This window comes from Eucalyptus grandis, chromosome 9 (genome assembly GCF_016545825.1).
Source record: "Eucalyptus grandis isolate ANBG69807.140 chromosome 9, ASM1654582v1, whole genome shotgun sequence".
Classification (NCBI taxonomy): Eukaryota; Viridiplantae; Streptophyta; class Magnoliopsida; order Myrtales; family Myrtaceae; genus Eucalyptus; species Eucalyptus grandis.
The window spans coordinates 43,526,304-43,540,527 of NC_052620.1; the positions used below are offsets into that span (position 1 = coordinate 43,526,304).

Here is a 14,224-nt window from a genome sequence, read left to right on the forward strand (position 1 = left end):
GCGGCTGCTTTATATTTCCAATTTACTTTTGCGGGGCTCAACAAGGTCAATAACTAAAATTAATGCCTGGTGCAAAGGTGATATCACAAAATTATGTATCATGGTATCACTGAGCTAATCATGGTAATAGTGTCTCCCTTTCGAGATACTCGGTGGGCTCTGCATATATTACAAAACACAGTTTCGGATGCAAATAGTCTACGATCTGGATTTCACCTTATAGATTTCCATTTGAATTGCTTTAAGTTTATAGCATTCATACACCATGAAACAAACACAGCCGATGGTTGGCAACCCGACAGAGATACCACTGACATGATTCCTCACAAATGACAAATTACACGAGCTACTTGGAAACATGTGACTCAGAAGGGAATAACTATCATTCGAACAACTTTAGACGAACGATTAACGAATTCTCTAATGCAACTATATCCTAATCAAGTTCCCTTTAACTGAATGGGGTGCTACCTTCAAGCTTCATCCCCATTCCAGTTAGGCTTCATTTTGGGTCCAGTAGGCCCTTCCTGCTTGAGAACCTCGGGAGGGAGGCCACTGATGGCATTCGCAAGTGCAGTCTTAAGCTTTCCAGGCAATGCTTTTGCCACCTTCTGCATCTCGTCCGCTGCGTCATAATCCGCTCTAGGACCCCATTCCCTACAGTAGTTCAGCCACGGTAGTACAGGAACAGCTGATGGTCCCAGATGATCAGCTGCAATAATTGAATAATTAGCGCCAGTGTCCAGGAACATGCTGCTCTTCTTAACATCATTCCTCATTCCTACTCCATCACTCCCTTGCAAGAACGTCCCTGGTTGGAAGAACGCAGCATGACCATGCAATGATGCATAGACCACGAACTTGTTGGCATTTTGGAACTCAAGCTCTGACACACCCTTCCAAATGCCTGCCCCGTGCTCCGAAAAGTATACATTCCAGAGCTGCCCATCGAAATTGCTGATTCGCAGGGTCACATGCTCCCAGTCACCCACATGTTCACCTATCCTCCCCAGTGAAAGGTTGATGAACTTCACTTTTGCTTTGGCAGCCCCATTGAAAGGGTAGAAGAGCCATATAGCTATGTCTGTGAATGTCGCCCCAAGCATTGGCTTGACATGCACATATGCCTGAGCGCTCTGAAGGTATCCCTTTTTAACCCTATCTTTGGCCGCCCCATCCAAAGGAAGATCCAACCAGTATGCGCCATCATTTGAACCACCCAGGGGAGGTTGGAGCCCGTAGCTTCAACAGGAACAGGATTTGATTCTTGTCCTTTCGTATAAAGCAGGCCTCCATTTGTGAAAAACCAGTCTACTGAAGATGGGAGGTATGCTTCGTCAGGATGGAAATAAACGATGGGAGAGTAAGCTTTGATTAGTGCCTCAATTTGGCTTTGATTTGGCATAGCTGAAATGTTGTGATTGGCATTCCTCAAACAAGATAAAGGCGAAGAGCTAGGCTGGCCATTTTGGGCGATGAATGTGCCTGCACTGACGGCAAGAGCTCCTACCTCTCTGTTGGAGGCTCTTGAGCTGTAGACACTGAGTGGGTTTCCATTGAATCCCCAAATCCGAGTTTCTGTCTCGCACTGGTCGGTCAGGTCAGACCGAACACAGCGAATTTTGTCAAGGGAAGGCTTTCCAGGTGAGGTAGTAACTACGTGGCCCACTGCTTTGTAACCATCGGGTGGTATTGGCGACCATATGTAGCCACTTCCGTCTTGCTTTATCTTCGACGAGTTGCTGCTCCAAATCAGGCTGTAATCTACTGGCTTCTTTAAGGTCCCATTGGAGATATCATTTGTCTGGTCTTTCCCGACAAGAAGCCACCCGAAAAGAGGCCTGTTATTGGGTTGGGCGTAGGAACCAAACATGAAGTATCCTTCTGGTAAGGATGAAGGCTCAAAAAACGTTGCCCCGCGATTGTCTGCTCCGCCCTCATAAGCTGCCCAAACTTTGGAGAAAGATGACGTCTGGTGCACCAGCAGTCCACCAAAATCAATTGTACCACCGGCAAATCCTCCTCCTTCATATCATGGGTTGGGAATGAAAATAAACATCAGGACCTTTTGATTTTCAGAAACTAACAGACTTGAAAGTTAATCCGTGATGGAAGATACGAATGAGACATCATGAGATTTGACGACATTACAGATCAATAACAGAATTTACCTGCTGGCCAAGTTGGCAACGGAGAGGGGAGCTTGAAGACAGTATCTATAGGCAAAGCCTCGCTCTTCTTGGAGATGGCTCTTGCAGGAGGACAGAAGACAAGACATTTCCCTATTTCAGAGTTCCCATAGGGCATTGCCAACAGCAGATGATTGAGCACATTGAATTTGAAATAAATAATTAAGAAAAAGAGAGGGAATCACCCCGCTCTATGCTTATGCCAGTGACATACTGAAAGAATATGGGAATAGTAATGGTTTAGCTGATCCCTTTCGTCTTTTCTTGTCTTTTAGATCCCAAACTCGTAGTTAGATAACCTAGGGGTCTGAGCCTAGATTCAGGATTTTGTTACCTTTTCGTTTACAGTTGAAAAGATGAAACTTGGAGAAGTTATAGGTTGAGCGGGGTTGAAATGACAATGGAGATGGAGCAATGGATGACATGAGAAGTAATATCTAGATATTGCCTCCATTTTCAAAAAGAGAAAAGAGTTTGCGACAAAGAAGTCTCTCGCTACTAAAGTAGCCTCTGTCTGTGTTCCTTCAGACAGTGCTTCAACTTTTTTAGTGAATATGAGGATTCATGCGTGACAAGATGGTTCATTACTCTTATATTTGGAGAGACCCTAAAGAATCCGACATACCAACAGTGAGCACATGAACTTAGCGAAGAAGGAAAAACAGTGAGCACATCAAAGAAGAAATGAGGAGTGGCAGAAGGAAATGAAATCGAACAGAGAAGAAAAGGTTCAATTGATCTCGTCTGCGATTCAAACGCATTAGATGCATTCATGAGTCTATCCGAGTCGAAAACATGACATCTCATCTTGAAAGGTATCATGGTCCTCGACAAGACCTTAAACTATAGCGCTCCGGGGGGGACAACCCCGATAACAAGGCCCTTGGGCATGGGTAGGTGCCTCGCCCCCGCTCGTTCAGTGGGCCCTCAGCGCACAAGAGGGTAGAGCCCTTTTCCCGAGGCTCGAAAAAAGATACCGGTTGGGGGAAAAATCCTGTCCCCCGGAAAACACATGAGAACCGGGTTATCGGTTCTGAGCAGGACTTTAAAAGGCTCTGACCACTGGGAAAGTCCAGGTAGAGGCGGGTTCAGGTCTCGATAAAGATTCTGACCTCATTGCTCCTTCCGTCCACAACCCCCTTATGGGGGTAGGGGGGTAGCCTAAATTCCCGCGACACCTTCCCCCTTGAAACACAGGGGCGTGGTACAGGGAAATGAAAGGGCCGGGGGGACGGACAAAACGCATTAGATGCATTCATGAGTCCATCCGAGTCGAAAACACGGCATCTCATCTTGGAAGATATCATGTTATAGAAGGGGTAAAAAAATGGACTTCTTTTAGTTGGCATGTATTTTCCTTTTATTAGACTATGTGGAAGAATTGGGGGAAGTCTCAGTAACAAGTCAACAACGCATGCATAAGCTCAAGACCCTTTGAAAATAGATCGAACCCACCTACGAAGAATAACAGAGATTACTTTCGACAGGTAAATAATGCTGACATGACACCCCACTGGCCTGGGGTTTCTCAAAGAAAAGAATTGGCCAGAACAGATGTCAGGGTAGCTGAAATCAATCAGGTTGCTTGCATGACAACGAGTTCCTTCACTCCCTTGTACCACAAAGTGTTTAGCTATTGAGATTGTAGCTTCTTTGACAGTCTAGCCGTTGGTATGCCAAGCTAAAGAAAAGCGCCAGAGTGATATAATCAGGGACAATCAAAAGAAGAGGACAGGCTAGCAAAAATCCGCTGGAATGATCAAACTTTGTCATCTTTCATCTTCAAGTCTCAACCAATCTACCCAAATTAGATAGGAACTCTTTTCCTGCTTAGTGTTTTTAACTAGTTAATCAGCAAGACACCGATGAATCTGTAAGTTAGCTCTCTAGAATGGGCCAGATCGGTGTGCTTTCAACAATCAAACGTCAACATGGCCAAAATTATGGGGAGGAAGAGAGATAGACTTACCATCGCCCTTTGACTGTGGCTTCATAATGAGATCACTGATTTGGAGAAGAGAGATGCCATGTGGGTGAGAAGCAAAGGAGTTAAGCAACTTGACATCGCGATTGGATCCAAATGCGACACCGCCATTTCTCAAGATCGCGACTTCGACGGAACCTTGAGGATTACCATTTTCCTGGAAAAGAGTGGATAAGGTGGCTCTGCCGTTGGGCAGCTGCCGGAGCTTATGGAGATCATAGTAGCCCGCCACCAGGTGCACGCTCAACACTTTCCTAATCACGTCTCTTGATTCTCCAGAAAGTCGGGAAATCACAGCGTCGTCCACAGCAAGAACAGTGAGGTTTGTTCGGTCGAATAGGGAGTTGGCGAGTCCAGTTTCGGAGAGATACCGAGAGAAGGAGCCGAAATGGGAGTATTGGCTGAGGAAGCTGGTGGTGGTGAGAGGAGCAGAGGCAGTGCAATGAAGGAGAAGGTGGAGCAAGAGCAAGACGGCCAGGGAGGACCTGGGATGCATCTTTTCACATGCAGCTCAGGGAGGGTCCAGGAGAGGCGAACAAAATGGCGCAAGAATGTTCGGGATTTAGCAGGAAAGCAAAACGGGGAAGGGACTCATCCACAATCCAAAAATGTATTTCCCCAGAGATTGAGGTGCCGTCGATGGTCAGTTTTTGTGGTCGTGCCCAGTTTAGGACAGGACAAGAATAGCAGCAGCAGCAGCAGCTACAGCATTACGGCAATGGCGAGGGGATAATTGCGTTTCTCTTTTTTATCACCGTCGTCAATAAAGAAAGAATGTCTTTGCACCGGCAGGCAAAAAAAAAAAAAAAAAAACACACTCGGTGGAAGAGAAAAACCGATGGCGGCCCCACCCACACATATCCTCTCTCCCATTTTCACACTTTGCCCATCCATCAATCCTTATGAAAATGGTAACTTGCACGGGAGGCGTTTTTGATTATGGTTTTTAAGTCTTCATTCAATGGGTTAAATAATGAATTATTATTGAAAAGGTGGAAACATGTTTGGTGGAAACCCACTTTTTTTTAAAATAAAAAAAAAGAAGGGAAAAGGGAAAACAGTTTCCATACGCCTTCTCCAACTTTCAACTCCAGCTCAGGTACGTACATCTCTTGGTTGAAACTTCGGGCGTTGACGAGCTGTGGGTTCAACCACTGCGGGCTACTGCTCCTGCTACTAATGCTAGCATGTGGTAGCCAATCGCATCGCTCATCACGTGATTCCTTTTTGTCATTATCACATCCGCTTTTCTTCAAACGCGGAATCCGTATCTTCTTTATTTAGGACGACATCTACTGTGATTGTTCCTCGTCTGTTTCTTCGTGTCTTACAGCGTTTTTGCATCTTAATTTACTCACGATTAACTTTTTGGGTAGAAACTAGTCACTACTGCCTAGACGTCCTTTTCCATACTCATGTTGTCAGTAGCATACTTCATTTACCTCCTTTCTTCTGGTGAACCAGAGGACATTCACATGCGCCATCAATCATGCACATTCAGGCCTTAATCGCGCTTTACCTTTTCTTACCTTTGCAAAAACGAATGATCATAAGCCACTGCTTTTGTCTCTGGCCACGTGCCGCGGTGAGATTTAATTCACTTTCGTGAGGTGACCCAATTGGTGGTCGTGCATGGAGTGGGATCGCGACGTTACAGAAGGGTTGGCGTGGCGTGGTCGGTCCTACTTTGATACCCAAGAAAAGTTAAAAATGCGAAATCAAATCAATCGCGTAGGACGTGGTTTTGACCGACGACGGCATCGTGGGGTTGAGGCTGGAGGGGACAAGACCGAAGGAAGCTCTCGTTGGAAAAAGCCTCGGACATCCAAGTGGGCCGGAAACCAGAATAAGAAAGCCCAAACAGGTTGTGCCCGGTTGGGACCTTCACCTCAATCGATGTTTCCGGAACAAGCCCGATTCGTTTTAGGGCCTTTTCATCGGCCCAATTTAATCTCCTCCTCCTGAGAAAACATTAGGTCCGCCCATCGCACCTTTGTGATAGCATCGAGTTATCCCAATTCCCATATAATTAAATCTCGAAGCTGAGTGGGAGACAGTGTTTGATTTTTGATTTGACGTCATGTGCAACTCGATATTGATTAAACTAATGAAATGCGTCATCAATTGCTTGTGAAATCGGCATTCTGATTTCGACCAAGAAAAAAAAATTGAAAGTCTAATGATGGAATCGATTGGCATACAAGTAAACCCGGATTATAAATAGAGGAAAAAATAAAATAGCTGATGATTCTTCGAAAGACAATTGCTAGATTTAAAAAAAGACTTTTGGAGTTATGATGTCTACATAAAGAAAGATAAAATCCTCTCTATACACGGAAATACGAAATTAGTATTGTCAACTTAGGAGTCTCGTACTGCACCAGCTAAGAATACGAAAATTGCTTAATTGGTGTAGACACCTTCGAGAATTGCTTGATCATCGAGAGATACATATATATATTTTTGCAATAATATTTTATATTATTTTTGGGGGTGGGCCGGCCACGGTGATGATATTCGACAAATACAGCCGAACAAAGAGACGAATATGGCGTTGTCTGGGGAGGAAAGAGATGAGGCGACGAAGAATTTGGGGAGGAAAGAAATCGAAGAAAAGAGAAAGTGGGGGCGGGGGGTTGGGCGCAGGAAGAGATTTTTGAATTAGAGTCAAATGACACGATACAATACATATCCGGATGACGAAGGATCATAATTGGGGATCTGACCTGGATTTGGGGTATCCAAACCAACATACCCGCTGGAGGGGCGCGTGTGCACTCTTCCCTCCATACTCGCGAGTGGGCAAATTCGACACAACACCTCGCCCACGATGTTACATATTCCTTAATCCTTACCACCCCCGCTTTCTATATCTCTCTCTCTGTCTCTCTCTCTCTCGGTCTAAGGTCGTGAACAGGAGGAGGAGGCAAGTCCATGGAAAACGTGGAGTTCGTTTGACTGCTTTTGTTCCGACTCTCGTGTGCGCTTTTTTTGAACAATCCATCGACTCACAAGAAGTGGCAATCCGTCCAGGGGCTTCGAGTTTCGTAGGAGGGAACGGAGCGAAATCTGCGCGAACCGTAAACGCAAAAATACCGCAAAGACAGGTGCGAACTTGTGTTTTGGACGAAGTGGGAGGGGCGTGCGTCTGCTGGCGATGCCTGTCCTAGTCAATTCAGTCGTGCCCAGGGGCGTGCTCTCTTTTTGTCCATTCCACTTTCCCACCGGGAATCCACCAAAAAAGTTTGTGTTTTTTTTTTTTTTTTTTTTAAGTTCATCATGTGAATTGCGAGGATGAGGCATGCAGTTGCAGAGTGGGTTCGAGAAATATAGCTCGCAGCCCAGGTCCGCCGCCCGTCGTCCGCCGTCCATCGTCCGCCGTCATCTTCTTCTTCTTCTTCTTCTTCTTCTTCCCCCTGTTCGCAGGAGAAAAGTAAAGGCGTTCGCTTTTGCTTCGCGAGTACGACACGGTTTTGCCGTTACGGGAGGAAAAGTTAACCACTTTACGTAGATGCTCGCTCCCCTCCCCTTTCATCCCTTTCGCATCCAATCCTTCCTTGCTTTCTCCCTCGACTTTCTCCTCCTCCTTTCCACTGAAAAGTTCTCTCTTTTTTCTTTTTTGGTCTAAAATACACCCTTTTCCGATCTTTGTCGTTGGCAGGCATATTGCATGCCGGTGCTTTTGGAGGACTCCCGGGCTGTCACCATGACTACCCACTTCGTAATCTCTCTCTCTCTCTCCCTCCCTTTTTGAGAATAGGAAAAAACTATTGATCGCATGTGGGTGTAATCATATCTTCCTACCGCTGTGACTCGTGTTTCTTTGAGCTTTGGGTGTCGACATGTTTTTCACTTCATCGGATGTTTTTCCGTTTGTCGTTTTTGGTCGCGGAGAGAGAAAAAGAAAAGGTTATTTCGTCCGCCGCCTAAACAGGAACAACACAGGGTATGCCGGTCAGTCATGGTTGCCTGTTCTTTCTGGATGAATTTGCCTAGTTTCTGCTCTCTTTGGAGAGCAGAGCACTGGTTGCCGCGTTAAGTTTACCGCCAATTTCGATGCAATTTCAAGTTTCCACCTTCTGAAAGGAGTAGGACCTGGTTACTGTCTTTTCTGTTTTATGGGGGTGAATTCCAGTCTCCGTGCTCAACCATATGGAATTGATTTCAGGATTTCTTTTTTAGAGTGATAGATAATTGCCGAAGGTGGCGTGTGTTGTTATCTTTATTAATTCTCTCTCCACTGGAGTTAGCGGTGGTTTTGGGTAAACTTGTAGTCTGGGTTATGACGTTCGAGGGAGATTTTCAAGTTTTCTGACTTTGACCATTGTTCTACCTACTCTGCTGCTATTGAAATATGAGTAGGGAATGAAGCTGACCTCACGCTGCTGTAGGTGGACTTGAGTAGCATACTTGAAATTTTCACGTCATATAGCTTGAACTGTTATGGTACTTCATTGTTCGATTAGATTGCAGAGTACACGAAGAAAAAGGGTAGGGGTTGAGTTTGTTATTTGGAGCTATGTTTTCTGGTTATGCTTTTGACTGCCAAGTTTTCAACTTCTCTATAAATTATTCTCTTCAATTCTATTGGATTGAAGAGGGTGGCTTCCGACAGTTTTTAGTCATGAATCCATCTTTCCTTTTCCCCCTGTTTCCCACTTTCAGTTGGCATTTTACTCATATGCAATCGAATAAGCTGCAATATCCCTTCTTGTCAGGTTCCAATGCTTTCTGATTCGAAGAGCAGATCATGCCTCTATACGCTGTTCATAATCGCTTCTCTTTTCTGCGGTGCTTACTTCATCAGTAGCACAGTCATTGCAAAGGAGTACAAAGATGTGAGTATCTTCTGTTTTGCTTTCTATTAGCAGAAAATCTATCATGTCTGTCCAAACTCGGAGGCCTCTTTTGTAGTGAAGCTTCCGAGATTCCAACCAAGAAGTACCACCAAGTAGGCTGGCAAGGATTTGTGTATTAAAAAAAAATGACAACTGACTATTTTTGATATACTTTTTTATGAATTAGAACTATCATGTTTCGGAAATTGTTGGTTTTGCAAAGGTAATTCATTCTAGCATCTGGATTGATGGCCTGAAGATCTTTGAGAATTGTTGGCTGGTGGTAATAAAGAGTGACTATGAATTGAAAACATTGGAGTTTGTATGTTTGCATAGCTATTTGAAAAGTCAAGGTCAATAAATTTTCTGGATTGAGTATATTCGGTCCATATGACAGCAGGCTCTCTCTCGGGCTATCACAAATAAGTAGAGTGAAACCTGGCCATTGGTTAAAAGATTTCACTTTTTAAGTCTGGATTGTCTATGCAGAGATTAATTAGGTTGGGAGCATCTGAGACCATGCGAAACAAAGATTCTATGCGTTGCAAGGTTTGTTTATCTTGAGAAGTAAATATGCTGTCGGCATCTTTGTGGTGTAGGCTGATAAACCATCTTCCATTTTGGCTTTTCTCTTCCTTAGGATGATTGCAGACCTTCAGGAAGCGAGCATTTACCGAAAGGAATCGTTGTTGAAACATCCAACTTGGAAATGCAACCCCTTTGGGGCCCCATTAAAAATTATGTAGGTGAAGCAACACTTGGTTTCTCTACCATCTAAGTTTCGAATTCAACAGAGGGTTTAAAGTACTATTGAGATGTTATCATACTCATTTCCTGTTACCAGCATTTTTCTGTACGTCAGAAATGCTAACTGTAGTTAAGAATAGTCGGTACTGTTTTTCTCATATAATTTTTTACACCACTAATTGTCATATTAATTTTCTTCCATTTCGCTGACAAAGTTGCATATGTCAGAAAAACACAACTCCTGCAATGAATTTACTGGCACTAGCCGTTGGGATTAAGCAAAAAGAAATAGTTAATCGTCTTGTACAGAAGGTAATCGCTCTCATCTTTTCCTCATGTTCCCAGCTCGATATATTACTTTTCTGAATTCGTCCATTGCATTGCAGTTTCCTTCAAAGGATTTTGTGGTTATGCTTTTCCATTATGATGGTGTTGTGGATGACTGGAAGAATTTCACATGGAGTGAACGGGCCATACACGTGTCTGCAGTGAATCAAACAAAATGGTAATTGTGTGTTACTATTCTGATTCTGGTATTCTGCATAACTGAATGTGTGTAGGTTTTCATTGTCGCACAAGGATCTGCTTGTTATCTGATTCGGATTGTTTTTCCTGATTACATAGGTGGTTTGCCAAACGATTCTTGCATCCAGACATAGTTGCTGAATATGGTTACATCTTTCTTTGGGATGAGGACCTTGGAGTTGAAAATTTTGATCCCAATAGGTAAGAACAGATATACATTGTGGGTCAACTATTGTAATACTTTTTTTTTTTTTTTTTTTTTTTTTTTGGCATAAAAACTGTTGTAGTAGTTTACCAAAGATTGCTTTCAACTTGCACTCCTGATGCTTGTTACACTGTTTTTGTTTAATATATTAGATGAATGAGGATTAGCTGTTTTATGGTTGCATTGATCATTCATGATTTCAATGCAACTCTCCTTAGATCAGCAAAGCAGCTCGAGTTGTAGGTGGCAGGATTATAAAAATGTTTTGAACCAAAAGGTTCCTACATGCATTGCATGAATAGAACAATGCCTTGGCAAATCTCTCATTTATGTTGAAAGTGAGTATTCACTTACCACTGCCTGAGATTCATTTGATCTTTTATAGGTACTTGTCCATTGTCCAGGGTGAAGGACTCGAGATCTCACAACCAGCACTTGACCCTGTGAAGTCAGCCGTTCATCAACCAATTACTGCACGCAGAAAAAGATCGAAATTGCACAGGTAAATTTGAGGTTTTGATGGATATGATAAACTAAACCTCTTGCAAACCAAGATTTCGCCTTTTCAATTTTAAGACACTATGTGGATGTGCTTGCTAGATTAGCAGTTGTATAATTAATCATCTTTTGACCTGCCTGGCTTCCTAGCATATAATAGAAAGTTACAGAGTTCTACATCTGATTTGCTATTGTTGACTGGGACTGCTGTGGACATGCAATGGTCTTTTCTTTGATTGGTCATAGTGGGGAATAAAAGGGGATATGCCATACAGCAGCTGTTCTTGTTACTTTCAATTCGGGGACTCTAATGGAAACTTTGTGTCATTTGATGATTTGAACAGGAGGATGTATAAATTTAAAGGAAGTGGAAGGTGTGATGAAAACAGCACTGCACCTCCATGTGTTGGGTATGGATCGGGATCTTTGAGGCTCTTGTGAAGGATCATTTGTTTAATTGTCTGCCTGGGTATGAGATAGTCAATGCTTGTAAGACCAAGTTTGTGAAGTTACGGAATTTATCTTGCAGGTGGGTGGAAATGATGGCACCTGTCTTCTCAAGGATAGCCTGGCGTTGTGTTTGGCACATGATCCAGGTACAGGTCTTTAATACACCAGCAATTGGTGTTATTGACACATTTGCTGCAAATAAATATGGATACAAGGTGGTCCCATTCATAACCTCCCACTTGTTATGTTGTTTCCTGGGTACAATCACCAAGGATCCCAAGCAAGCTTGCCAAAATTGGTCATTGATTTTCTTTTCCTGCTGCTTTGTGGAGGAGGAAATCTCTCTAGTCTGGCATAAATGGAGCCAACTTGTGCCTTCTCTTGCCTTTCTTATGAAACAAACTATAGAAGCAAGTGATTGTAGTTCAATATGAAACCCACTTAGTGCACTATTATCTCAAGAAAATCCAACCCAAATGACTTGCATTAGGGAATGACCCAAAATCACCTTGGTGCTGTGACCTTAGGACATACTCATTCAGGCTGGCCATTTAAATTGCCCAAAATAAAAGTCATTGGTACCTCTGCAACCTTCTATTTCTAGCTGCATCATCTGTTATGCTATCCCAACCATTAAACTGGGGTTTCTAGTGTAATTGATTCATTAATTTCTTTCCTCACAGAATGACTTGATCCATGCGTGGGGCTTAGACATGCTTCTTGGATATTGTGCTCAAGTATGTATACAAATTTTTAGACTACTCTTCTATTTCTAGAATTGGTCAGGTTGTCCAGGGGTAACAATGATGTGTGGACTGCAATACAGGGTGACCGGACCCAAAAAGTCGGCGTGGTTGATGCCGAGTACATAGTTCATCTAGGCCTCCCGACACTTGGTGCTGGCGTGAAGAATCAGGCAAGTACTGGACTATGGTTTGACAATCTGCAGCAACAGTTTACTTGAGTTGGGCCTTCACTTCCCTGTATCGATTGAGACAGGCATTTTCTTTGCAGACTGTAGCATATTATGAAGGAGATGTACTTAGGCCTTCACTTTGTTTTGTTAACCCGTGTGGCATAACTTGTGACTGCAGTTTTTAAGCACTTGCTTTGCATGACAATAAAAAATCTGATAAGCCAGAATCTTTGAAGTTTTTGGTTCTGTATCGTCATTATTTGTTTTTTAACCCTCAAATTTTTCTGTTTGACTGCCTCCAGGTGCACGATCATAAACCCGTTCCTTCTGCCAAAGACCTTCCAAGTGCCGGGGCAGTTGTATGTCTGCTAAGCCTATGAATTGTTAAGAATATAGGTTTTAAGAAAATTACGTTTCTCTCATGTTGTTTTACATGTGCACCATGCAGGCTTCGCATGAGCCCCATGTAGTTGACAGTAGATTCGAAGTAAGTGCCATCTTGCACATGCGATTATCTTTATCGGCTTTTGCTATTTGCATGAAATGACTGCTCCGTCCTCTTCTGTTAGGGGGGGCTCCGCATGATGTGCTTCAAACGAATGTACTCTATTTGTTGAACTTCAACCATCTTCTAGCGGCTTATCTTATCATTAAGTGATGGATGATTCTTTTGCAGGTAAGAAAACGATCTTATGAGGAAATGCAGGTGTTCAGCACAAGATGGAAGAATGCCATTAAGGAGGATCGATGTTGGGTCGATCCATTTAACAATCGATGAATAAAAGTCGTTGACTGATTCTCAATTCTTTTGTACACAATACATCACACAATCTTGGATCTTCTTTTGAGTCGCCAGATTACTAGTAGCAAAAGCAGCTAATGATAAAAGTGCAGCAGGAACCCAATTGTGACCAAGTCCGTCTCGGGGGGGAATTTCATGCGGGCAGACACAATTGTGAAGCCATATAGTCTCATAAGTTAAATTCAGATTTTGTTATGTAAATACTCAGTTTGGAAATCAGGGAATATTGGTGGTTTTATTTTTTCACTTTTGATAGGGTACAGGAGATTCGCATCTCAAGAGTTTTTTTTTTTTTTTTGGTTTGAGGGGAGGCAACGGGATCATTCTTTATAGTTTTGGAACTATGGTAGTTGGTGTAATTCTCTCTCCGGAATTAATTAAAGGGTTCGTTTTACCTCTGATCTGGAAAATCCTAATGCCACAGGAACTCAGTGATGTGTTACTTATTCGATAATTTGGCTGAAATTGTACACGAGTTTGGATCAAAGTGATTTCGAAAATGGGTGTCATTATTGCAGCAAGTAAAAAGTCCCTAGGATTAAAGTGATGTCTAATTTCGGATGAGGATGGGGAGGGAAAAAGGTGGGTCAGGCAAAATCATGAGGAGGGATTGGATACCAAATCATGTCAATGGTGTGGCTTCACTTGTGGGGTTACCCCTTATTTCAAGAAAACTGCAAACTAGTAACACATCATGTGAAAGTCGAGATATCTGGTAAATTTTTTTTTGAATTGATCTGAGCGAAAGCTAGCATGGCCAAAGCCCAAGGCCCAAGGTACGATGATCTCTCTGCTGTTGGCATTTTCAAAATGTCCTATCTATTGACGGTTGAATTTCTTTCATTTCAACTTTGCCCTTATTAATATTTTCGAATTCCTAATTTACCCTCGAATTTACTGTTCATCATCCGTCTTGAGTAAATTCACCCACCGTTTGTTGCTCTGAGTGGACCATCGTAGGAGTATGGCTGCGGAGATTTGGATTTGGGCAATTGGCTTGCTTATATATAGGTTTCCCAAAATCTAAGTTGTCGAGATTGCTTGATGATTGCCTTATCTTGACAGTTCGA

The 14,224-nt window shown here is 43.0% G+C and overlaps 2 protein-coding genes across 10 annotated transcripts; one reads left to right on the top strand and one right to left on the bottom strand.

Moving 5' to 3' along the window:
- Positions 1 to 186: 186 nt before the first annotated feature.
- Positions 187 to 5,061, bottom strand: LOC104420021. Its single transcript, XM_010031910.3, is given in 4 exon segments — positions 187 to 1,222; positions 1,225 to 2,025; positions 2,172 to 2,282; positions 4,159 to 5,061. Coding segments are annotated over 4 exon segments (2,172 nt in total). The 5' UTR covers positions 4,670 to 5,061; the 3' UTR covers positions 187 to 473.
- A 1,818-nt stretch (positions 5,062 to 6,879) lies between these two features.
- LOC104420022 lies at positions 6,880 to 13,555 on the top strand. Of its 9 annotated transcripts, XM_039301968.1 has the most exons (17): positions 7,056 to 7,518; positions 7,600 to 7,666; positions 7,835 to 7,894; positions 8,892 to 9,011; positions 9,501 to 9,560; positions 9,652 to 9,753; positions 9,987 to 10,070; positions 10,145 to 10,263; positions 10,383 to 10,484; positions 10,874 to 10,990; positions 11,331 to 11,396; positions 11,516 to 11,582; positions 12,120 to 12,173; positions 12,263 to 12,352; positions 12,655 to 12,711; positions 12,801 to 12,839; positions 13,029 to 13,555. In XM_039301968.1, the coding sequence occupies exons 1-17, from the start codon at positions 7,475 to 7,477 to the stop codon at positions 13,128 to 13,130; spliced, it is 1,350 nt and encodes a 449-aa protein (XP_039157902.1). In that variant the 5' UTR covers positions 7,056 to 7,474; the 3' UTR covers positions 13,131 to 13,555. The 9 variants fall into 9 exon arrangements, 8 of the variants coding, with proteins under 8 accessions (XP_010030216.2, XP_010030219.2, XP_039157902.1 ...); XM_010031914.3 differs by lacking the exon at positions 7,600 to 7,666 and having other exon boundaries at positions 6,880 to 7,280; XM_039301967.1 differs by having other exon boundaries at positions 7,056 to 7,666.
- The last annotated feature ends 669 nt before the right edge of the window (positions 13,556 to 14,224 follow it).

Coding starts and splice junctions, on each gene's coding strand:
- LOC104420022 (XM_039301967.1), top strand. CDS start 7,475: ATGCAGTTGCAGAGTGGGTTCGAGAAATATAGCTCGCAGCCCAGGTCC. Junction 9,754..9,986: donor GGGGCCCCATTAAAAATTAT/GTAGGTGAAGCA, acceptor TGCATATGTCAG/AAAAACACAACTCCTGCAAT. Junction 10,485..10,873: donor GAAAATTTTGATCCCAATAG/GTAAGAACAGAT, acceptor GATCTTTTATAG/GTACTTGTCCATTGTCCAGG.